The following is a 24,578-nucleotide window of genomic DNA, read 5'->3' as shown; positions in this document are numbered from 1 at the left end:
CTCCTTTTGCCTGAAGAACAAGGAAGGGGAACCTGTGGCCTTCCAGATGCAGTTTGGACTACAACTTTCATCACCCTTGAACACTGGCCGGGCTGCCTGGGGCAGATGGAAATCAAAGTTCAGCAACTTTTGGTAGGCCACAGATTCTCCCTACCCTTGGTGTGAAGCAAGACAAGCAGACAGGTATGATGCAGACCTCTGTTGCATCCCAGCTCCTGAAAGGCTGGGTGCCAAGAGCAAGCACCAGAGAGTGGTCAGCCACACAAGTGTGGGGCAGAAGCTTGCATCACTGAGTCAGCCAGCAAGGATGGCTGAGAGGGGGAAGAGGATTTCTGGCTGAGTGAAAGAGCAAGGAAGGAAAAAGAGACCTTTCCTCTCCATTGCAGTCCAGAAGAGAAGGCTGGAAAAGGGAGCATCTTGCCTCTGCCTAGGAGTCCAGCTTGATAAAGACTTTGGGCCGAGAGAATATTTTGAGTGCCTCCTCGATCTGCGACAGCTTATTCTCCAGGGTGGCACGTCTGTTCTGAACGCTGAGGGTGTCAGTTCGCACTGGAAGCAGCAGGAGGTCTTTCAGGAAGCGCTCTTGGCCTAAGAGTGAAGAGGAAGAGTGACCAGCTTACACTTAAGGATGCCTGCTCAATTCAGTCAGTGCAGACAAGACTGAGCTAGATATACAGCTAGATGGACAGCAACCTGACTTGCTATAAGACATCTTCCTATGTTCCATAGAGCCTCTGCCAGGTGTGGGGGGGCCATGTGGCCCTCCAGATGTTGTTGAATTAAACCTCCCATCATCGCTGCCCATTGGCCACCCTGGCTGGGGGTGGTGGGAGCCCAAAAACATTTAGAGGGTGGCAGGTTCCACATCCCTGAACTAGACCATCCTGGACCAACCCGGCATGAAGCAGCTTCACATGTCTTGCGTTCTGCCCTCCTTACTTTGTTTGAGGTTGTTGAGCGTCTCCAACCGCTGGCTCTCTGGCATCATGGTGTGGCCAGGTGGCATGGAGGGGTCAGGCATGTTGCGCTGGCGCTCCTCTGCCTCTTTGCGCCAGTGGTCCTTCCTCTCAATCAGGCTAAATCACAGCAGAAAGAGCATATCAGTTAAGGTGAGGAAAGAATGGCAGAGAAAGCTAGGAGGAAACAGCACCTCAGACTTCAAGGAACAGAGCGTGGCCTAGCCTCACGTCTCTCCCCTCGGGGTCCTACAAACCAATTAAGTGGTGAAGAAACAGCTAGAAGAGAAGTTGGGACAAGGGGCAGGAAGAGATGTGGTGTTTACTGCAGTCAGGGTCATCAATCCAGCCTCTCAGAAATGAAACTCCAGGAGGAGGTTTCAAACACAGGCATAACATGGCAACCCTGACTTGTACCTCTCACCAACTAGGTGGAGATATTCCAAATCATCGGAAGTTTTTGAATTGTCTTCAAGGGCAGCCCCACAAAGAGCACATTGCTGTAGTCTAATCCCAAAGTTATCAAGGCATGAATGAGGATAGCCAGGTCATTTTCAGCAGTGAGTATAGCTGGCCAATCAGCCCAAGCCAATAAAAGCATTCTATGGTGCAGACACCACCTGGGAATCCAAGAACAGAGCTGCACCCAGAAGTAAGTATTCCCTTCTATATCTTTATGAAGAGTTGTGACCCCACCCATTTTATCCATCCAGAATGGCAGAATCTCCAATTCAGAATACTGTTTTATTTATTTCAAATCACAAACAAAAGGGGCTAGAAACTTCCTCAAAAAAATAAAGCAGGGATTCTGGGAAACCTAAATTCAGCAGCTGATAGGAGATGCCATCATGCTTATATGGCAGTCCTGCACATAGGCAGAATGCTCCCAAACTTACTTCTGGTGCTCATGCCAGACAGACTGCTGTGTCTGAGATGGTAAATCTGTTCCTGCCATCTCAGACCGCAGGTGGTGGATCACATGACTGAAAACTCTCCATTTAAAAACAAACTCACTGCATAAGTAAGGCTACTATGTCAGGGAGAACAGCTCTCACTTAGCTTTCTCCTTGACATGCTAGTTTTCTATGGGAAGGGAAGGGGTACTCAAACTTGTGACACCACTTTGCAGTCTTGTAGAAAAGTTGAACATTGATTTCTTTACTTTTCTTTATCAACCTTATATTTATTGGGTATTAATTTTATTTTCTTGCAAGTAGCCTCGGAGGCCTGCTGTAACACAGAAAAGCATGGATAGCAGTATTTGAAACAAATAAATACTGAAGCCAGATGGGTCAGGGGTGAGTTGGATACCTACTAGTGGGGGACATGGCCTTTCTGCTTAGCATTGTACTCTTCCTGATCCTTGCGTTTCTGCTCCAGCACTTCGGTCAGCGACTGCAAGGAGCGTGAGCGCCGCAGCTGAGCCCGTTTGGCGTTCCGGGCGTTGTGGCTGACAAAGTCCACCCCTTGACCCTCCTCCTGGTTCTGTAATGAGAAGGTCAAAGAGCTGGAAGGCAAAGAGCTTCGGGTGTCAGGAAACGTTGCTTTTCTATAGACTAGGGACAGGTTCGGTTTAATTTCTCCTAGCCCCTAGCCAACTTTGAAAGCACGGATCACGTCTTTGTGGCAGGGGGAGGGAATATCCCCCTCATTAGATCAAAGAAACAAAATAATTTGGGGGTCACAGAGAAGTAAAAGACATTCCAAGAGTGCTTTGGAAGTGCTGGAAGTCAACCTGATGCACAACTGCAAAAAATGTCCCTCCCTCTGCCTTGGGACACCACAGAGCTCCATCATTTACTGCACCCCTGGAATGGAGAGGTTGGGAGGAGGTTGGCTAAAGCACTAACCACTCATGAGGAAATGGAAGTATAAAGCAGATTGCATCAGCACCGGTGGGCATCTCCCCGCCCCCCACCTTGACACTCCCATTCTGTGATTTTGCAGCTGCTGCATCTGCTGTTGCTCCGGACTGGGCTGGGTTTGGAGACGGTGACCTGCATGGACGAATTCCTGCACCGCAGCGCGAATAGGCTCTCAAGTATCTCTGATGCTCTGGATTTGGAGGACTAGGACTCTCCTAGGAAAGAGGAAAACAGGAGGAAGAATTACTGCACAGTCACAGACGGGTATAGACTGAAGAACCCAGGGAACATCACTGATCAACCTTCAGCAAAGTCTGTTGCACCTGTTCCTGATGACCACCACCTACGTTGTTTTAAACTGGGACATCAGACAGGGGTTGCCAATATTCTCAGATCTGTGGGCACATTTGGAATTTTGAGAGTGCCATCAGCACAACACCATCTGTTTCTTCTTTGTTCACGCCCTGCATCACTTCCCTCTCGGCAGACAGAAAGAGAGACAGCATGTAAAATGTATTGCCAATAAGCAGTAGTAGAAATACCTGCAGCTTTGCTTTCACTTTAGACTCCACACTCTCATACTTCTGAGACTTCCACAGGGCCTTCACGGGCTTTGGTTGGCTGAGCTCCCGAGCCTGCTCCTTCTCTCTGCATTTACGCTGAATCTCTCGCATGCGCCTCAGATTTTCCTTCTCATAGTCCTTGTGATCTTTGCCTGCATTGGCAAGAGAAAGAAAACATTGCCCTACAATCCTTGAGCTACAGACACAAAAGCCTCTCTCCCTTGAACTTCCTTATGTTTTCCTTGTAAAAAAAATAAATAGACAGCTCACCTGTAACTTGTGGAGACAGACAAGAACTCCATGTTACAGAGGTTGTACAGCCAGGATTACACCACAAATCAGGGGTAGCCAAAGTGTTGCCCTCCAAATGCTGTTGACTACAACTCCCATCAGTCCTAGCATCCATCATCCCATCAGAAATGATGGGAGATAGTCACATGGCCTATCACTGCTGTAGGTGAAGAAACCCACTGTAATCACTGTTAGGATGGTTAGGCTGAAAAACAGTGGCTGGCCTGAAGGTCACCCAGTGAGCTTCATGGCTGAGTGTAGATCTGAATCTGGGTCTTCTGAGTCCCAGTCAAATACTTTTAACTGCTACACCACCCCTAATGCTGTCAACAGCAGGCTGGCATCTGTCCCCATGTTGCGACCACACTTACGCTTAGGTGTCACCTCCTGGAAGAAGGAGATCCCATCCAGCTGCAGGAGAGCTCCCACTGTGCCCTTCTTTCCCATCTCTAGAATATCCTTGGCATTTGGCTTAATCCGTGGAGGAGGGTGAGCAAGGCGGGCACTGTAGCATTCAGGGTAGAGGCTGCATTCTGGAGGAATGGGGCCGGGGAGCAGATCCAGCTTCAGAGAGTTCCCTTCCAGTCTCCCTCGTGCTAAAGATGGAAAAAGAGAGTCGAGAAAGACTGCAGCTCAGAGATAAAGTTAATGCAGAAGCTCTCAGGTCAAATCTCTGAACACTTCCAGTTAAAAGGAGGCAATAGGAAAGAACCTGGGCCCAGGACCCTGAAGAGCTGCTGCAGGTCAGAATAGACAATACTGGGGTATAAGGACACATGATCTGACTTGGGAAAAAGACGTTTCCTATGGTCCTATTTTCCTAACAGAACAAGAATTTACATATTCTGTCACCCTAAATTAGCACTTTTTCTAGACCAAATTATTCCTGACCAGTGTCCTCCCCAGCCTGCTCCAGCTCAACCTCCAGTATCAAGCAGCTGCTTGATTACTGTTCTCTTAAATGTCCTTTATTAGGGGTGCAGAACCTGATGCAGCTGAGCTCCCATCAGCTCCAGCCAGCACAGCCAATGGCCAGGGGTAATGGAAGTTGCAGTCCAACAAGCTGAAGGACCACTGGTTCCCCACCCCGGCCGTCAGCAAGGACTTGTGAGTGCTTAGAGGATTCTACCCATTATAGAGAAAAATATGGACCCTTCTCTTTTCCAGAGGTGAAAAGGAAAACTGATTATGCACTGAGATTACCAGGGTACCCCAGGATCACACAGCACACTCACCTGATAGGGGACGCCTGTAGTAATCGGGACAAAGGGAGGGATCAGGGGGAATGGGCCCCGTAATCCTGGAGGGCCCCTCTGACATCTCAGCCTCAGCTCCAGACCAGGAATCAAGAACTGCAAGATCTCACTTTCCTTAGTTCTTCCTCTTTCAAAGTCACTGGCAAAGCATGGCCAATTTATCTGGAAGAATAGGAAACTGTAGGGAAGCTGCTGCAAGGAACTAAACAACATTATACCCTCAGTGTTGGTTTTATTTCACATCACCCACATCATGCTAGTCATAGAAACATTGCTACTATTATCATGTCATACATGTTAACTACTGCAATAAAGCACACATGTGTATTATATTTATTTCTGTCCCACCTTTTCCTGAGGGATAACACAGCTGCTTACAGATAAATTAGAAACAGCTAAAAACATGAGGCGAGAGGCAGAATTTTAAAAAACAATGAAACATTAATATAGAATTAAAGCTAACTAACTATATATATGATCTATTAAAATATACAGACAATTATAACAGAATACATCACAGCCCCAGTCCTTTCCTTAAAATGAGTGAGTTCCCCAAAGGCTGTTGGAATAAGAAAGTCTTCACCTGCTGGCAGAAGGGCATGGGAGTATACATGGAAGTGCCTATAAAAAGCAGGATGCACCATTGGTTCTGAATATGGTGTCTAGATTGATAATGAATCCCCGTATGATAAGTATATTTTTTCTGGGTGTCACTTCAGAAGGAAGTTCTTCTAGTAGTCCCAGCACAGACGTGGTTAAGCCATAGAATTCGCTACCACAAGATATAGTGGTGGCCACCAACTTGGACGGCTTTAAAAGACAAATTTACGGAGGTTAAGGCTTTCAGTAGCAACTACTTATGATCACCATTTGCATTCTCTCAGAATAATGATTCCAAAAGAGTTTACAATGCAAACTAAAACAATACAGTACAACCCTATACAAGTCTACTCAGAAGTAAAGCAGGTAAGCCATACTTAATCCAAGGGTGTAAAAAATTTCAGCCCATGGTATATAAACAAAAACAATAAACAGAATTAAATAGCAATTAAAAGAGTGGAGTAAAAGCTTTCATCACCAGGGTTTACAAATACAGCATCTTCCCAGTACTTAAAATACAAACTTATTAAAATGCTTGAGAGAACAAAAATGTTTTAATTCAACACTGTAAAAACAATGCAGGAGCCAGGTGAATGTCCTCCTCAGGGAGGTGGCACCTTATGATTCGGCCTGGCTTCTGTCATCCACTTTGGAGGGCTTGATCTTTGTGCCAGCCACCCTTGAGATTAGAGGAGACAGGGCTTTTTCAGTAGTGGTGCCAAGAGTATGAAAGGTTCTCTATTGGAGTTTTGTTTTTGTTTTTTAATTATTCTTTTCCCCCTCAAAATACTTGAGCATGTAATGTTCATGTATTTTGAGATATAAAAAGAATAAAAGTATCTCCTGGAGTTTTAAATTTTGTATTCTTAAAGTTTAATTGCCGCTATTTAGTTGTTATTATGGAGTTATTTTTAGCTTGCCTTTTTTTTTATTCTGTCACATTCTCCTGTTTTTAATTCAAGTCTCTTTTATTTTACTGGATAGAAGTACTCAGCTATCACTATGATGCATCAGTTACAGTCTGGTTTTAGCCTGAAGCATTCAAAGAGGCAACACAGCAATACTAACAGACAAATCAGTTTGTTTTCTCAAATATGCTAAAAGCTTGGTGTTGAATTACCAGTTGCATTGTTTGTTTGTTTTTACATGTTTTCAGACACAGATATAATTGCTTATACAACGCGTGCAAATATCTTTGAAAAGCAACAGTAAAATAGGTCTCAGCGCTGCCAAGTGTTTATGGTACTCAGAAAAGGCCAAGCTCCTGGGAGCTGTACAGAACCCAAGACTCTGGGTTATCACCATTAAGAGGAGCCTTTGTTTCAGTGCCAGCTAGCAAGGGAAACATCTGGCTTTATCTTCTTCTACCTCCAAAATGTTTCCTATGCACCTCCAAACAGGCAGTGACACCTCCATCACACCCCAAAGCTACACACAGAACCCTGGAATTCTGCCCACTCAAAACAGGTGCAACCATCACGGCTGAAGCACAGTGCCAGACATCACAAAGCTGTCAGCGCAGCCAAGCGGGCAAAAAGGCGGCAAGGGGGGGGGGGGAACCTCTCGAGCAGCCATCTGCCTCCCATCACCTTCCCAACGCTCACCTCAAGATGCTCCCAGAGCACATTTTACACATTGACTATCCTACCTCGGCACCTAGGTAAGATACACTCAAGCAGATTGTTGCTGTTTTTGTAGAGAAGGGATAGCTGAAGCTAAACAACAAGCATAGCCAAGCTTGCTTCATATATAGGAAGCCAAATGCCTTCCTCACACCTCCATTAAAAGGGGGGGGGGGCGAGAGCGCTTAGCAGGACACTATTGGCTTCATTCCAGGCACAGAACAGAGAATGTGTTTATTCTGTTGGCTTGGAGGGCAAACGGCTGTTAGAAGCCAAGTACAAACAAGCTGCTGGAAAGGCTCCTTTGCCCTACATAAGGGAAACTGCAGCAGCCTAAAACTGAGGGAAAGGAAAACTTTAGGATCAATTATTGCAGTGCAATTAAGGGGCAATTGGTTCAAGCCTGGGAAGTAGCTGGAAAGGCAATTGCAACATGACAAAAGCCCATTTTGGTACGACTCAGGCAGAAGGACTCATGATCTGTTCGTCCCCAAGTCCCAAATTACATAATATCCAGACTGATTCACACATGCTACCTGCATTAGGGCACACGTGACAGGAAAAAGGCTGCCTGAATCTTTTGCCACAAAGACAAACTGCAGCTTTGTATGCCAGTCCTGAACTCATATTGGAAACCGTATAGCCATTAATGAAAAGAGCCGTTTCCAATGGTTCAGGCAGACCATTTGCCACAAGAACAGACCAATACAGGTAAGAAAAGGAAAGCAGCCAGTCACAACCAAAATGGTTGCACGAATTGATCCTGGGTGCCTATCAGGTGGGAATAAAAGACTGAGGTTGCTAAAGAGCACATAAGCTAGTCTATTCCATTTCTTCCCAAATATAACACACTCCCTTCACAAGTATCATCTCATATGACCCTTTAAGTCAGGGATGGGTGGACTTCAATCCTTTTTCAAAATACAGTGCCCATGGTCATCAAACCCAGGTTAAATTCATAAAGCAAGAATGCACCCTTAGCCTCCCTTCACAGTTAAGGTATAATTTAAATAAGAGCTACCACGGATGTAGCAATTAGAATGTCAAACTAGGGCCCCATCTGCACTATATATTTATAAAGTATCATACCACTTTAAACAGTCATGGCTTCCCAAAACTAATCCTGGGAACTGTAGTTTGATAAGAGTGCTGAGAGTTACTAGGAGACCTCCCTATTCCATGCACAGAGCTACAATTCAGTGATTTCACTGTCAGCCCCTCTTCCCAGAGAACTCTGGGAACTACAGCTCTGTGAGGGGTACAGGGGTCTTCCAACAAGTCTTTTACATACTTCCCAGCTTTCTTTGGGGGAAAGCCATGGCTGTTTAAAATGGTATGATACTGCTTTAAATGTATAGTGCAGATGGGGCCTAAGACTTGGGGGCTGGGATGGGAGACAGATTCAAATCTTCACCAAGCCATGGTGCTCATTAGGACACTATGGGTAGTTTTGCTCACACGTTTGTATGCCACCCTGGAATCCTCTTGATGAAAGGTGAAAATGTTTTAAATGATCTACCCTCCTTTCCTCTTTAAGAGCAACTCTGGAAGATTGGACCAGAGGACCACCAAGCCCATAATTCTGTTTCCATAGTGGACAACCAGATTCCCAGGAGAAGCCCACAAGCAGGACATGAGTGCAAGGAGCTCTCACTCTCCTCAGCATCTGGTATTCAGAGAAGCATGCTGCTTCTGAGGGCAGAAATAATATAAAGTTGTCAATGGGAGGAGCCACTAATAACCTTTTGAAGCTGTTTAAACTGGTGGCCACTGACTCCTGACAGCAAATTCCACATCTTTAACAGAGATTTGGGAAATGAGGGTAAGGCTATCAATGGCTCCTAGCCCCAAAGGCCATAGCTCTTCTTCCATGTGCTTCTGGGAGCCACAGGTGGGAAGGGCGCTGCTGGGCTCAGGTCCTGCCTGTTGAGCTTCCCGTGGCCACTGTGAGAACAGGGTACCGAACTAAGATGGACATTTGGCCTGATCCCTGAAAGCTGAATTATGCGCTGCGCACGTTAGTTCTTCCTTTTGTCTTGTCTCGAATCTCCCTCCGCTCGGCTTCCTCGGAGGACCCGTGTCGCTGGCACTGCGAGGGGGAAGGGGAGTAACTTCTCCCCGTGCACTTTCCATGCCACGCGCATGTTTTCACAGCCCCCCCCCCACCTTTTCGCGGCGAGCGCTGTCCAATCAGACCGAAGGCCCCCTTAGTCCGGCACCCTGTTTCCTCAGAGCGGCTAAGCCCGAGAGCCCACATGCTGCTGCTCCGCCCCTTTCGCAGCCCCTCACTCACATTTCTGGTCTCCTCTGCCCAGCGGCACTGGGCGGCTCTCTCCGAAGAAGCGGCGCGGGAGTCAAATCCCTGGCAGTTGTACTCCCCGCCTCCTGTCTCTAAGCAACAGGCGCTTCCTGTCGCAGGTTGGACGAAGGGCAGAGGCTCCTGGGAAGTGTAGTTCTGGAGCCTCCACGAAATAGCGCTGGGGAGAGCGAGCGCTGCGTATCTCTGGCGAGCAAAACGGCGCCCGCATTGTTTCTCTGAGTACCGACCGCGGGTGAGCAAATGCTTGCTTCGCCAGCAGGAGAATTTCGATGCTACCAAATGTCGTCAATCTCTTCCTTTCATCCGCAACAGATAATATATGGGTTTCTGATAAGCACCCGAGATAGAAAGCTATCCCAGATCTGTGAGCCAGACTTCGTAGAATGTAGGGGCTGAGAAGAGGGGACCAACTAATTAATTTGCTACAGTTTCCATTGTTTTATATAGTATCTTGCTGTTGTATTTTATTGATTTGTGAGCCTTCCAGACAACTCCTGCTATAAAGGTAGTTAATAATAGTAACGATGAAAAGCTCAACTTTAAGCAGCTTGGAAAAATTTAAAAAAAGTGTTTGTTTTTAAGCTTTTACACACACATATCCCATCATATTTTTTCCAGAGTTATACGGTTGGTAAGTATTGAGGAAAGGGCTTTCTTGGTGGTGGCAACAACTCAGTTAATTTTTTTAAAGCTCTGGCCCATCATCCTCTGACAGTGGCCAACCAGATGCCAGTGAGAAGTTTGCTTCCCACCAGTTGCTTGGGAAACAGTAGAGTGGTATTGCACTCACCTTCTGCTTGTTGGCTTCTGAAAACATCTGGTTGGCCACTGTGGAAAACTGTATGGTGGACTAGTAGATGGGCCTTTCATCTGACAAATATCTTCTTATGTTATTCTTCCTATTATTTATGAACACCTCTAGGTGCTGTACCATTATTTTAAAAATAATATAGTCCCTCCCTGCAGAATCGTAGTCTAATTATAGATGTGATAGGTGAGGCAAAAGGAATGAGGAGGGGAGAGGAAAGCAAACACTTAACCAATGGCAGCTTCACTGGCCAATGGATGGAGCCAGTTGGTCTCTCTGTTGGTCTCCTGACATTTGTAGCTCATGTACTATGGCACTATGCAATATCTAAGAGACTGTTAAGCTGTTTGGAAAACAGAAGATATTTATATCCATTAAGCAAGATGGTTTGCACAGCAAGCATCACTAGTGGGTACACAAAACATGACCACTACCAGCCAGTCTACCAACCAACCACCAATGGAATGAACAGAATGCTACAGTCCTTGTGTAGCCTAGCAACTGGTATGAAGGGAAAGCAGAGCAATGCTTGTAGGGGCCTACTGGTCACCACAAGACAGAGCAGACTGTCCCCTATATGAGCTCACTCTTGTCTAGACAAGAGTGCCACAACCTTGGTGGGGGCCACATACTTATTTTACCATTGTGTGCAAACTGCCCAGATTCACCGAGTTCAAGTCCTCCATTTGAATGATAGTCTCCAGGGTGTTTTTAGTAGAGGGGAATTTGAACAGAAAGTCTTTGGATATTATAAAAGGTATCTAATGTGGTGTACATATTTAATTCACAAAAATGGTCTCATGGACCACAGAGAAAAGAAACAGTGCTCAGGAATCATCAGCTTTTTATATGCAGAAATGACAGTGATTCTTCTGTCCACCGACTACATCCCATCCTTAGCTTATATCTTTCTCAGAGCTATGGGCCAACAGGAAACGAGAAAGGAGGGGAAAACACTTTTAAAGCTAAGATTTTGATCAGATTTAGGATTTCAGGCTTTAAGATTCCATCAGACCTCTGTGACTCATGATGCAACCAAGAGATGAAAAAAGCGGTGACCTTGTTGACATCCTTAGCATGGAACAAAATTCCCTGTGGGAGTGCTTCAGTTAAGGGAGGAAGGAAGGAGCATCTGTTAGTTAATTTTACGGGCAGATCTGCATGAGGGAGAAACTGCCTATCCTTGTGGCATATCAAGGACTAAAACAAGAGGCCTGCCATCCACTGCAGTGTGCTGCTGACATCAAAGGCTACAGGAAATGTTATTAGAATGATAGGATGCCAGAATTATTGAACAATCCTTCTCTGAGACTCGGTCAGTGCTACAGAAATTGGTGCAGGTGTTAAATCCTCACTACCTGGCTTTCTTGCACTCAGAATGTGAGTGCAAAATAATAATGAGAGCACCTGAGGAAGGCAGAGGGAAAAGAGACAGAGCTGCAATTCAGTTAAATTATTGCCTCTTCCATTTACTCATTGGGTGGCTTTAGGAAAGATGAAATTTGTTAGCCTCACCACCCCAAAAAGCTGGAATAACAGGGCTGCAAGTGTGCTCCTGTGCAAGGTTCCAGCCAGTCTGCATGCCCTCTTCCAGCTTACAACATTTACTTGTTTACAGCACCCTTTACCCCAGTGTTTGACTATAAAGGCTATCAGAGCAGTTTACAAGAACAGCAGCAGGAAGGCTGTTTCTACCCTCACCTGTACAATCTAAAAGACATGCCACACAAAGAAAGAGAGATGAGGGAGGAGAGGGGAAAGCCTGCTCAGGTGCCAGTTAAAGTTGCGGTATTTATAACAACCACTCAATTCTCTCCCTCGCTTTAGCCCCCCCCCATTTGTTTGTTTATTTCTACAAGCTTTAGAATTTCATAATTGACTCCATTTCGTTACAGAAGAGTCCACACTGATAAAAAAAATTCAGTATGAATAGATAGGTGTATTTTATTATCCAGTCTTAAGAGTTGGTGTAAAGTAGGTGCAGTAAACCTGTGGTCCTCCAGATGTTGAACTACAGCTCCCATCATCCCTGACCAGTGGCCATGCTAGCTGGGGCTGATGGAGGTTGGAGTCAAAAACATCTGGGGAGCCATAGGTTTGCTACCCCATTGTAAAGGTTAGAATAGGATAACATTATAGAAATTTCAGACAGATCGCTAGGGCAGCTTACAATACAAAATCAAAAGTCTGATTTTAGAAAATGTTTAAAATGTATGTTTAAAAAAACACACACACGCAAAACCCTACATATTAAAAGCAGTAGAATCCAAAATCTAAACTGAACATAAGCAGAGGCCTGTGTCAGATGTGTGGTTTCTGATCTTTCTTCCATTGCAGTCAATGGCTGGTTCTGCACGGATCCCCAATGACAAGAAAACAGGTGGGAAGGCAGCGCCTCCTCATTTCCTGTTCCAGCTGGCTGCAGCCCTGGACAACCCCACCATCAAGTCACTGGAGGTAAAGGATGAGTGCTGTAGTTATGAGAAAAAGAAGGCGATGCAGATAGCACAGGATATCCTGTTTACAGACGCTGAGGACATACCACAGGCTCATAAAGCAGGGAAAAGTGAAGATCATGTTGCAGAAATGTCTGGAGAGAAGCATGTTAGGTATAGTGTGGTGGTTAGTGTTGGACTTGGACCTGGGAAACGAGGGTTCACATCCTCCCACTCAGACATGAAGCGCCCTGGTTGACCTTGGGCCAATCACAGTCTCTTAGCCTAACCTACCTCTCAGGGCTGTGGGTGTTTGTCAGCTACCCACATGAAGCACCATGCTGCCTCTGTTAAAAACAGCTTCAGGGAATTAACAAGCAGCAGCAGCCCTACAAAGATATTCCATAGGAACAAAGGAAGCTGCCTTTTACAGAGTCAGGTCATTGGTCCATCTAGCTTAACAGAGCCTACACTGACTGGCAGCAGTTTCCCTGAGTTTCTATTGGGACATTCCCAGTCCTAGCTGGCAGGGATTGAACTAGGGATATTCTGCATGCAAAGCAGATGCCTCACTGCTGAGGCAAGGGGCCATAGCTCAGAGGGATCCAGTGCTCCACCTAGCAGTGCTGAGACAAGAACTTACCTACTCATAACTGCATGACCAAGGATGGTAACACACAAAAATGATCATTGATCCCTCCCAGTAATGGCTCTTGATCCCTCCCAATAGTGGCCCTTTGTTCCCCCAAAAGAATTACTCCAAGGTTACCCCATAAAGCTGAGAGCGTCCTCCACTGGGTTTGCCCTTTTAAAAAAATTATATGCCTTTTCTAGGCAGCCAATCCCTTCAACATCAGAATATGCCAGACGTTAAATGTGCCTGGGTTTGGGATTTTAAAGTTTTTTTTAACAGCCTCATCAGGATCTGGAGCCTTTCTCTCTGTGATATGGTGCCACTGAAATTTTTCTCCCACTGCAAGAAGCAAGTTGTGGCTTTCAGAATCAGAAACCCATTGTTCTCTCCAGTGATGCTAACTTGCTAGAGTTCTCCAAATTTTGTTCAGGGGTGCAGGGTGGTTTATTTTGTGTTTACTATAACACTGGGCTAAAAAAAATCCCTGACCATCCAGATGTTAGTGGACTCCGGCTCCCAGCAGCCCCAGCCAGCATGCCCAGTGATATGAGGTCAGAACAGTAGTCCCAACATAATCTGTAACAGGACTAGTTCAGATTTCCAGAGGGGGGCTTAGCGAGGTGGACCCAGCAAGAGGGTAGTGAATAGTGGCATGGCTGAGGCCCCTGGGTCTGATCTGGAGGGCCACAAGTTCCTCACTTTTGCCCTATGACAACCATGATCTATTCTGAAAGCATTTCCCTCTCTTATAGAACTTAGGAGATGTGGTGCCTAAAGGTGGCAGATGACTTGCTTAATATGAAATGCTGGAAGCTTCCCCTTCTTGTGGTCTCCAATAAACCTCTGGAGAGATCATGAAACCAGGGTTTTGTTCTTTCCATTGGCCTTCTCTACTGACTATGTGCATCTTCCCACAGTGGCATGAAGATGGGAAAGGGATTCTTCTCCATGCCAAGTTGTTTGAGGAAGAGATCCAGAGGCACCAAGAGCTGTTTACAGAACTCAGGCATCTGAAATCCGTTCCTGTGCTCCAGGCCTGGCTAGCAACCTATGGCTTTAAAGCAAGAATGGTGAAGTAGGTCACGATGGATTTCCATATATTTCCCACGGCAAAGAAGCAGAGCACATGGGAGAAGGAACTAAAGTTAAATGTTTAAGGATGTCAGAAAGCAGAACTGAAAGAAACCTCTGCACAGTTGTGCTGGATACCTGGCACTGGGCAAGATGGAGCAATGGCCACTATAAGGCAGCTTCCGAATGCTGCCCAGTGAACATTTTTGCTGGTAGTCCTAGCACTGATAATGCAGCCTGGCATTGCAAGGGGGGCAGCTAATTCAGGGGGAAGATGCTGGTGGCAACAGCACCACCACACCATCCCTTCCATGCCCCTCTGATCCTTCTTGGCCTTTCTCTGACATTATGATGGCTGTCCCATCTACCTGCCAAAGTTGGTCTGTGGAGCCAAAGTTTCCCACTCCTGTTCCAGCAAATGGAGCCCAAGGCCTGTACTGGATTGTGGGACATTCACTGGAACCAGACCCCTTTCCCTTTGACTCCTCAGCCCTCTTGCATCTTGTTTCTCCCCCACAGAACCGATTCTGAAATGCTTGTTTTCCAACATGCCGATTTCAAGAAGCTCCCTCCAAGGGTGGAGGAGACAGAGGGCCCCAAAACGGAAGGTTCTCTTGTGCCTAAACAGTCCAAGAAATCCAAGAAAAGGAAAAGCACACTGGATATCACTGTGGTCCCAGCTGCTAGCACAGCAGGCACATTGCTTCCAGAGCCTACAGGTGTAGAGAGTGAGTGCAAAGAAATGGGAAGTTACAAGCTAGGTTTTTTCAGTATCAGGGCATGATTCCTGGTGGGGGAAGAGAGAGATCGGATGCATCTGAGATACTAGTTTCAACTTAGTGATATCTACAGTAAGAATGACTGGCTTGTACAGAATGATCATATTTCCCACAGCTAATACTGGCAATCACCAGCACAGGCTGGTGGGCTTAGAGTTGAAGAAGTAGCAGTCCCTTAAAAGCTATATATGTATCTTACATAGAAAAAGGGGACAGTTAGCTGCAGCTTTTCAAAACACCAGGAAATCCTTCTGAGCTGGCCTCCAAGCAGGATGGATATTACTTCTAACTTTAGCCCCATGATCCCAAACCATCCCTAATTCCCAGCACTTCTTGAAAAGTGCACAAACAGGCACCAAAAACAGGCAGCTGTGTGTCTGCTTGAACTCGTAATAACTTCTTCTTCAACTACATTTCAATATAAGGGGAATAAAAATTCTGCTTCCCAAGTCCTTGTGCTATATTTAGGAAGACATCAGTTCATTCTCAAGGGGCAGAAAAAGAACCCTCACAAGTTCTTACTGCTCCATCAATGATGTGAACCAAGAAGCCTGGCTGTTTGCTGGGGTAGCTGCAGATAGAAGCAAGGTGTAGAGGGACAGACCATCATCTGCAAGAAAAGAATGGGCTGAGGTTTAGGTAGAACGTACACGTGTGTGTGTGTGTGTGTGTGTGTGTGTGTGTGTATCATTCTCATCTCACCAACAGCCTTTGCCTTATAAGCCATCTATCTTCCAGCATTCACTGTCATTATTTGTAGGAAAGTCACAGCGTCTGCGTCCCTTATACCAATATATCAACTATGATAACCCAGAGATGAACAGCCCCTCAGACAAACAGTGTGACCTGCCTCCGCTGGAAGTGCATTCTGCTCTAGAGAATAAGACAGGCCCTTTGGAACCAAGAATAACTCCACTCAAAGGTAACAGGTTAGGAATAAAAAAGGGAGCTTCACATGCTCCTTCCTCACAAATCCAATACCACAACAAGGGTTGGAGTAGAACAATGGGTTCAGCTGAATTTGAGCTGTGAGAGACCAATAAGACAGATGAACCTGCTATTTCATGTAGTGCCCCTGTTTATTTTTAGTCAAAGAATTCCAAGAGCTTCCATTGTGGGCTCAGAAAGCCACTGGTCCGCTATCACACTGCTTCTGCATACCTGCTCATGGGACAGGACAATGGTTCATATTGACTATTTTTTTGTTGCAGAAGACAAAGGAAAAGAGCTGAGAATTCCGACAAGTGCCACTTCAGGAGTTGCAGCAAAGGCTGAAGTAGACAAGTCTACTCAGGTGGACATTGATAAGATGCTCAGCGTCTGTGCCGCTCACCTAGTCCCACCACTGTCACCACAGCACAAGTAGCAACATCTAACAGAATGCTTAGCTACTCCTCCAAGAGACAAGGCCTGAGACAGTCATTTTGCTAGATGCTCCTTTATGCTACCAATTGTATTTCCCCAAATGTTGATTATATTAAGGTGTCAAGTGTTTGCATTGTCTCCTCACTTGCCTCTAAAACAACAACAATGGTGGTATACCCTACCTCCATTTTATCCTTTACAAATATACTCAGTCTGGTAACAATATATCTCAGCTGTGCTGGAAGGTGGTGAAAGAGACTAATAATTGGACATTTGTGCCTCTTCCCCTCTTTAAACTGGCTATATCTGCATTCCATCAAAGGAAAAGGAAGAGCACATAACCTCACCTCCCCCCAATAACAATAACAGTAACAACCACCACCACCAGAAAATGAAAGACTTACAAAATGGGAAGCGGCGAGTATCATACTGCTCTTTGCCACTAAGAGAAAAAGAGAATTCACATATGTAATCAAAGAAAGAGCCTTCATTAAATTATTTTTCTATCTGCTCATGTTTGCATAAAAACCCAATCAAAGATTTCCAATGGCTTATCTAGTGTGGACCTCCTTATCTTCACAGGTCTTGACAAAGCATTTATATTCTCAAATTCCATATATTGTAAACAGAAAGTTGGGAGGTTCCCTTACTCTAGAATTTGGACTTTTCCAGTACAAAACACTGTCCACACTGTCTTTTGTTAGTCCAGTTGTATAAAACCAACATCTGCAACTAGAATTAAGGATACAGCGGTTTGGGTTAAAAATAATTTTAAAAGCTCAGAATAGAAAAATAGGGTGTTTTCCACAGGGAAGAGAAAAACAGCTGATCTACCGGTAGTTCTTGATTTTATCTATTTTTAGTTTTTCTTCCATAATGTTACCATTTACAAAAAGACAAGAAAGGTTGCTTATTAATGCTTTATATTAATGTACAGGATTAAAACCTAGTAGGAAAACGAAGTAGGAAAAACAATAAAAACATTCAAGTAAACAGTATTATTTATACAAAAATTAGCTACTGCTTCTCAGTGTCAGCCTAGTGAAGAGCAGCTCTGAGATCTGGTAGTTGTGCACTATGATCTGCTATGCAAGAAGCACCCACAGCTCCCACAGGATACAAGTCAGGACAAGGGATAGGGAACATTGTCCGGTGTTCGATTAAATCAACTACCCCTGTCAGCATGCAGCTGAAAACAGCAGTTGAATATTCCTTTTCTTATCAACTTCATATCCCTTGACAGATGAAATACCTGCTTCATTAAACAACAATCACTGACTTAGATTTGGCTTCTGTGCTACCAAGCAATCATTGGCGGCATTTGGCAGCACTGAGCAGGGCAAGAGAGAATGCAGGAAAAGAAGTGCAAGAGGCCTTCAGTCTCTGCTATGGGAAAGGAGCACCAGCACGTGCAAACAGCAGGTGAATGCCACACAGCACTCAACTGACTTCTAGAACAGCTAGTCTTAAAGACAGAGACTAAATTGGAAGTATTCGGTAACGAGGCACAGACTAGATGGATGTGGTTGTCTTTCGTGTGTCAACCCTGCTCTTATGTAAAGCAGGAAGTCTGTAGGATGAAAATATAACAGAAGGAATGCAGGAAGGAGGATGCTCAATCCTCCCCCCTTGCACACTTTCTTCCTCTCAGTCCACTACTCCAACAACTTTTTCCATTTCCAGCCCACTTTTGGAATCAGAGCCAGGGACAGACCAAAATGGCTGGAACTAATGATTGGAGGAAGGGAAGGCATGGGAGAGTTCAGTGGCCTTTTCCTGAACACTTTTTTTACTGTTACAACAAAACAGGGGTGGGGTTTTGTGTGAACAGGGAGGATACAGGAAAATACATGTCCACCACCTAGTTTGATACTGAGCTGTAGAGACTACAAATTGTTCTCTTTAAGGACCGTACTTCTGTATTTGCCTCACTTTTACCACATCAAGAAGAATCCTAAAAGGTAACTTGTCTTCCTGTTCTTAAACAAACATCTCTAGTGCTACATTCAAACTGCAAAAATACATGAGCTGTGCACAGAAGGGAGACAGACTTGTCCCCAATGGTAGAAATCCCACCTTTTCATTTTAGCTACTTCTAAGTGCAAAGGGCAATTCAAGTTTTCCTAACAATACAAAGTTCAAAAGGTTTAGCTTTAAAAAAAACAGTGACACAAATCTGCAACATTTAAAATGCTCTTAAATGAGTTTAAAAACCAAAAGGATTTCCTTTGAGGTTTTGCCCGCAATTATAATTCCCCATTATACCTCCTCCCACCCCCTGAATATGAAACAAATGTATCCATGTTAAAGTTTTCTGCACATATTCAATATTCTGCTCATTAGGAATATTTCTATTATAGGTTATTTCTCTGTAATGCCTCACAGAGGTTTTGATTGGCATCTGGCTCCTCAGTCATTACTTCCACAGATTCCCAATCCCCAGACCGGCTGGATTTTTTAATAGCATCTACTACACTTTGCATATAGAGACCATCTTCAAAAGAAGCCGCCATTGCAACTGGCTTGGGATCCCAGGTTCGCTGGTCTTCCTGGTCTTGGAAGGACTGACGCAGAGCTTGCACCAGGTACACCATCCCTTTGAGGTACAGAAGGGGTATGTCTTTGAATCCTTTTTCTGAAAGTCCTGCATGGACATTCAAAGAGTCTGCAAACAGGAGTTCTTCCTGGGGAGCAGTGTTCTTCTGGCCATACAAATCTGTCCCCCGTGCTATAAGGCGCCCTGCTGACCCTACAATCATGACCTCATGAACAAATGACCCAGGCATGTTGAAGTTCAGAGTCACAGTGCTACAGATACCTCCTGACATCAGCATTTGGAAAAAGCAAAAATCATCACTTGTGACATGGCGGATGCCATTGATGGCAGAGTTCTGCTTCACAAAGGTTTTCAGTAACCCATGAACCTTCTCTGCCTTTCGACTTGTCAGGTGAGTGAGGAGGTCTATAATGTAAGTCCCCATTGTGTGGAGGCCACCCCCACCCATCAGTTCATCACAGATCCAGTTGTACTTGTGGCTGAGAAGGCTTCCCCAGTACACTCGCACGTCACAGACCAGAACATTGCCCACATAGTGCTCTTCTATTAACTGCTTCATCTTGATGAATGCTGGTAGAAAACGCAGGACATTGCCTACAATGCTCATGAGCTTGGGGTAGTATCTGGCAGCTGTGACCATTCTGAAAGCATCCACAGAGGTAGCAGCTTTCTCACAGATGACATTCTTTCCAATACCTGTGAATAAAGGAGACAAATTTTAGTTCAGATTTTGCTAGGCAGCCTCAAGCAAATAGAGGATTCTTGTCTGTCAGTACAGTGTCATCCTTGTTCAGTTCATAAAGTACAGAAAAAGGAAGGATGACTAGCAGCCATGTGTGCAACCATCTAATGCAGAAACCCCATCTCTCTAGCTGTTTTGGGACTACAAGTCCCTTCAGCAGTTGTGAATTGGCAGTTGTGGTCCAAAACAGCTGAAGGGGACCAGGCTGGGGAGGCACTAGATATTCTACAAAAGTAAGCATTCAATCAGGTTTCTTCAACCAGGTGCCCATGTCCAGCTGTTTTAAACTAAAGCTCCCATCAGTCCCAACCAGTAAAACCATACTGGTTTGAAGAAGACAGGAGCTGCAGTGCAAAACAAATGGTGGGTACCAGGTTGGCAATCAGTGCTGTAGAGAGATGCTCCCCACCACCAAGGATTAAGTACCAAGATATGGTATTTGCAGACACCCAGTGGCCGGTGAAGCTAAAGAAACATGTTGGTGCATTTTACTCAATCCCTGAGGGACTGTGGAAATGTGGATATTTAGTTTAACCACAGTAAGATTCTCTCTCTAATCTGCAGAAAAACATTTTTTGTTTTGGAGATCTGCCATCCTGTGTGAACTGTACTTGAGGAATGGGAAATTTAGGCAAGGGATACTTTTACCTTTCTACTTCCTGTTTACTATGTTTCTGAAACATACAGACCTTGATACTTATAAAAAGAAAAAGTCAAGTAATCATGCTATATGCTCTTCCAATGAGCATCTAGCTGTAATTGCCTTTACAATGCTGCTAGTTTAATATGCAATAGCAAAGTCAAGTTAGCAAATACTAAAAATTTCCTTACAGTAACAAAAAGAGTTCACTCCTTCCATCAGCTAATGCAAAAGAATGATTTTTCATTCAAACATGTTTTTGGGATAAGTAGAAGAAGTGGTAGTAATATCACAGATGGCAGAAAGTCAAGTATCACTCCAATTTATGTAACATGAGACAACGATATGATACAAACATACTGTGCCAAAATGTTTTATATTATTTTATAATATTAAGTAATCAGCAACAGCCTGAGAACACAACTGGGAATCTATTAAAGGGGAGATGAATTTTAAATAACCACAACTTGTTTCAGATAATCAACAGCACAGTACCTAAAGCTTTCACAGCAATTTGTCGTGTGAGTGGTGGAGGGATGTTGATGCAAACCAGATCCACATCCTGGTGCAGCAAGACATCATCTGTCCGACTTGTGTAGAAGGAAATATTCATTTCCTCAGCTAGTTGCTTTGCTTCTTCTTCAGTCTTCCCCCATAGTGCCTTGATGGAAAAACCTTCAGCTCTCAGCAGAGGCACTAGCACCCGAGCTGAGCTCCCAGTCCCAAATACCCCAACACCAGGAAGCATTTTCATTTTGTATTATTTTTCCAATTCAGTTCCCAAGGGCAAGACTAAGGCATAAAAACAAAGCTTCTTGGCATCCTGTTTCATACATAATTCCTAAAACAGAATAAAATAAAGTGTAAGCAAAAGGAACCATTTATACGTTCTGCACAAATCTGTGGCTATTTGTAGTCAACGCTAATACAAGTGCAGTTCAAGGCTGGTTATTCAACATCAAATTTGTTTGAAGCTGTTCACTTTAAGACTACATCTTTATATTTTAATTCTTCACATATACTGTGTCATACTAAAATCCAAGTATGTGTTTTTCTAGTTTGAAACTTTCTAGTAAGTTACCACTACCCTAGTAAGTCACTCTTTCAAATACAAAAAAACACTGAAATGGTGGTGCTTAAATATAACACACAAGCTGAAGCAGCACTGGAAATTACCAAAGGATCAAGCTATTAAATGTTAAGAAAGAGGACATTTTCAGGTTTTCTAATATCACTTGATATTATATCTTTAAAGGAAAAAAAGTGGATACTGAAAGTGTATTTATTGACAATATAAGCAGCAATAGAGTATCTATGCAAAATTCTCACTTCATTTTTATCATTTGAATAATAGATTTTATGGCCTTCATATGCCTTTGAGGTATATCCTTCCATACATGTTGCTGTGGCCTTTGGCTCTTACATCATCTTGAAATCTTTATGGGCATAAGACATTGGTAAGAATTTTCTTTGAGGGGTTATATAAATAAGAGCTATATTAAAAGTAATAACCATATATATTAGATGCAAGATAGAGCTCCACAATTATGAGCAAGACTGGACAATCATAAACCCTATCACAAATCTTACCAACCTGCCTGGCAAGAAAGCTGTTAAACATTGTGCACATTATTTATATGACAGCCCTACAAGCAGACAGTCAAACATATCCAGAACATACAGCAAGCAAGCAGTGCTTGTTGAGGCCTGGGGATCACTGGATTTTGACTGTTTTCATGCACTAATACTACATCTTGTAGAATTCTCTGAGTTATATTTTATCTGCACAATCATAATGAATTTCAGGAACTAAAATGCTTTTTCTGTGCAGCCTGAGCAGGAGCAGTCAACGACGTTATAGTTAATGGTTGTAGCCTGTCTTCACTTACCCCACCCGACAGCCCTGCTCACAGTTGTGAAGAGGTAGGAATAGACCAATATATATGTGGACTGTCCCTGGATAAAATTAATTTTCTTCTTTAAGCTCCCAAAGTTCTTAACCTAGCTCAAGGTTGTCATCTGAACTAGTCAGATATTTAACTGATAATCAGTCACAAGTCAGTCCATCGTTTGAAAAATAAGACTAGACATTCTGTTTTGGCGACTGTAACCTTGGTTTAAGGAGCCATTTGGTGCCTAGCTTATATATGCCAGTTTCTAACACTGTCCCCATTCCTACCATACCCTCACATATTTTACACACATACTCCACTGCGGCTGACCCTCATGGCTTGTAGTCCTATTCTTATGGCCAGTTCTTTCAGCTTCTGCCTAGTCAAACCCATTCTATTTACGTATTGTACTTTTTTAAAAAATGGAAAGTGCTTCTCTTCAAAACCTGTGACAAGCATGGAAAGCAGCTACTACCAATTAAGGTTCTGAACTCCAATAATTACATAGTCCTTTATTGTACATTGCCTGTGATGCTTTAACAGAGAATTCATGAACAATATGATTAAAACTTTTCCACTCTGCCTGTCCTCCACATATATCCCACTTCACTTCCTCCACACTTTATATCTGCCCTTTCCTTTCACAATACACATCCTCCCACACAATTGCCATTTACTGCTGTCATGAATGGCTGCTGCATACATTTGAGCTTTGTATAGAAATGTTACAGGCTATATCTCTTACATTTCTTTGCCTTTGGGCCCCAATGTTTACTTCTCTGAACCTATATTTTTTAAAAAACACCCTCCTCGCCACACACTCTTCAAGCATCTTTTACAAAGTAGATTCTGACGGACAAATATGGGGCCACAGGACCCGCCTTTCAATGATAAAAAATAGAGATACTTGATTCATTCACTCACCCACATTCATACATACTGTATATACTGTCTGCCTGGTTCAGAGGGCCTCGAGTTCCCCGCCCCGATACACGCCTGATCCTTCACGCATCGGACGAAGCCCACAATAAACCTCTTAAGACTTTTTAAGGCGCCAATAGACTCACTGTTGCTTGGGCTGCAGACCAACACGGGTCCGCAAGGTCGTCTGTCACCTAGCATAAAGGAACACGTGTGTGTGTGTGTGTGCGCGCGCGCGCCAACAAAAAGCCCTTCTCCCTCGTGCAGGGACCTCACCTACCCCACTTGCCCCCCGCCTTGAATAGCGCGGCTTCTGCCCCGCCCTTCCTTCCCTCCTCTACACGCCTTTCACGATCACACACACCCCCCGCGTTCATTTTCGCCTCAGAGTCAGATTCCAGACGCTCCCGCTTTCCCACGGAGGAAGGTGGTGATGCTGATGACGGAGGGAGGGAGGGAGGGAGGAGTAAGGAACATCTACGTCCAACCCCCCCCCCTTCACCTCACCTCACCTGAGGGCCGCAGCGCCTCTTGGTCTCTCTCTCTTGCGTGCTACAAGTGCTCGCGCGCGCGCGCACGGCTTCTCGCGCACTGCCCGAGGTACCGGCCGCCTAGGTCACATTTCTCTCCCCCTCCCACCTATCGGGCTTTTCCTTCTTGCGCAAGCGCGAGGGGCCGGGGAGGAGGCGGGGGCGGCGACGTTACCGGCTCCCTCTTAAAGGCGCAGTGCCGATTCTTTCCCTTGGCTTGAAACGCGGTCCTGCAGAACAGGCGTTCGAATCCCCACTCGGACACGAAGCTCGCCGGGTGGCCTTGGGCCAGTCGCTGCCTTTCAGCTTAACCAACCTCGGCAAGGTCATGGTAGGGATTCAACGAGGGTGGGGACCTTGGAGGAAAAGGTGGGCTATAAATTCAACAAATAAATAAATGCAACAAATAAAGTGGTTGGTGGAAGCGGGCAGGGAAAGCAGTGCCTGGGTGTAGCTGCCTCCGCAACTGCCTGCATAGTGATGCTATGTCAGAAACAGATTAGAAAATGTAAATGGTGGCTTGCACAGTGTGGGGTGGAGGGACCTAAGACAGGTGTCTATAGTGGGCCTTGCTGGAGTGCTGGACTTCTGGCAACTGCCCGAGGAAGCTATGTGCTGGAGTTGTTAACAACAACAACAACAACAACAACAGGGGTGCCAGAGTAAATGATGACATATCCCAAGTTCATTAATGAAAGGGTGTAATAGAAATGCAATAAAATAAGCATATC

General features: G+C 44.7%; 3 protein-coding genes across 7 annotated transcripts; 1 reads left to right on the top strand and 2 right to left on the bottom strand.

Annotated features, from left to right (window-relative positions):
* Positions 1 to 184: 184 nt before the first annotated feature.
* Positions 185 to 9,555, bottom strand: ENKD1 (enkurin domain containing 1). Of its 2 annotated transcripts, none has more exons than XM_079987907.1 (8): positions 9,447 to 9,555; positions 4,911 to 5,093; positions 4,047 to 4,271; positions 3,364 to 3,536; positions 2,875 to 3,036; positions 2,272 to 2,441; positions 940 to 1,076; positions 185 to 588 (listed from the first exon to the last, which is right to left on the bottom strand). In XM_079987907.1, exons 2-8 carry the CDS (start codon positions 4,993 to 4,995, stop codon positions 428 to 430), a joined length of 1,113 nt encoding a protein of 370 aa, XP_079844033.1. In that variant the 5' UTR covers positions 4,996 to 5,093; positions 9,447 to 9,555; the 3' UTR covers positions 185 to 427. The 2 variants fall into 2 exon arrangements, with proteins under 2 accessions (XP_079844033.1, XP_079844034.1); XM_079987908.1 differs by having other exon boundaries at positions 4,911 to 5,133; positions 9,447 to 9,534.
* Positions 9,556 to 9,593: 38 nt separating this feature from the next.
* Positions 9,594 to 16,694, top strand: LOC307222549 (uncharacterized protein C16orf86 homolog). Of its 2 annotated transcripts, none has more exons than XM_079987925.1 (6): positions 9,594 to 9,705; positions 12,619 to 12,738; positions 14,268 to 14,425; positions 14,941 to 15,149; positions 15,961 to 16,122; positions 16,412 to 16,694. In XM_079987925.1, exons 2-6 carry the CDS (start codon positions 12,622 to 12,624, stop codon positions 16,564 to 16,566), a joined length of 801 nt encoding a protein of 266 aa, XP_079844051.1. In that variant the 5' UTR covers positions 9,594 to 9,705; positions 12,619 to 12,621; the 3' UTR covers positions 16,567 to 16,694. The 2 variants fall into 2 exon arrangements, with proteins under 2 accessions (XP_079844051.1, XP_079844050.1); XM_079987924.1 differs by lacking the exon at positions 9,594 to 9,705 and adding an exon at positions 10,636 to 11,038.
* On the bottom strand, positions 12,758 to 24,004 carry GFOD2 (Gfo/Idh/MocA-like oxidoreductase domain containing 2). 3 transcript variants are annotated; one of them, XM_079987896.1, is made up of 5 exons: positions 23,830 to 24,001; positions 21,000 to 21,345; positions 18,949 to 19,818; positions 16,970 to 17,007; positions 12,758 to 13,105 (listed from the first exon to the last, which is right to left on the bottom strand). In XM_079987896.1, exons 2-5 carry the CDS (start codon positions 21,256 to 21,258, stop codon positions 13,079 to 13,081), a joined length of 1,194 nt encoding a protein of 397 aa, XP_079844022.1. In that variant the 5' UTR covers positions 21,259 to 21,345; positions 23,830 to 24,001; the 3' UTR covers positions 12,758 to 13,078. The 3 variants fall into 3 exon arrangements, with proteins under 3 accessions (XP_079844022.1, XP_079844021.1, XP_079844023.1); XM_079987895.1 differs by lacking the exon at positions 12,758 to 13,105 and adding an exon at positions 15,161 to 15,810 and having other exon boundaries at positions 23,830 to 24,004; XM_079987897.1 differs by lacking the exons at positions 12,758 to 13,105; positions 16,970 to 17,007 and having other exon boundaries at positions 17,472 to 19,818; positions 23,830 to 23,996.
* Between the last annotated feature and the right edge of the window lie 574 nt (positions 24,005 to 24,578).

The sequence above is a fragment of the Podarcis cretensis genome (genome assembly GCF_951804945.1).
Source record: "Podarcis cretensis genome assembly, chromosome: 8".
Lineage (NCBI taxonomy): Eukaryota > Metazoa > Chordata > Lepidosauria > Squamata > Lacertidae > Podarcis > Podarcis cretensis.
This window is presented reverse-complemented; position numbering and strand designations above follow the sequence as displayed.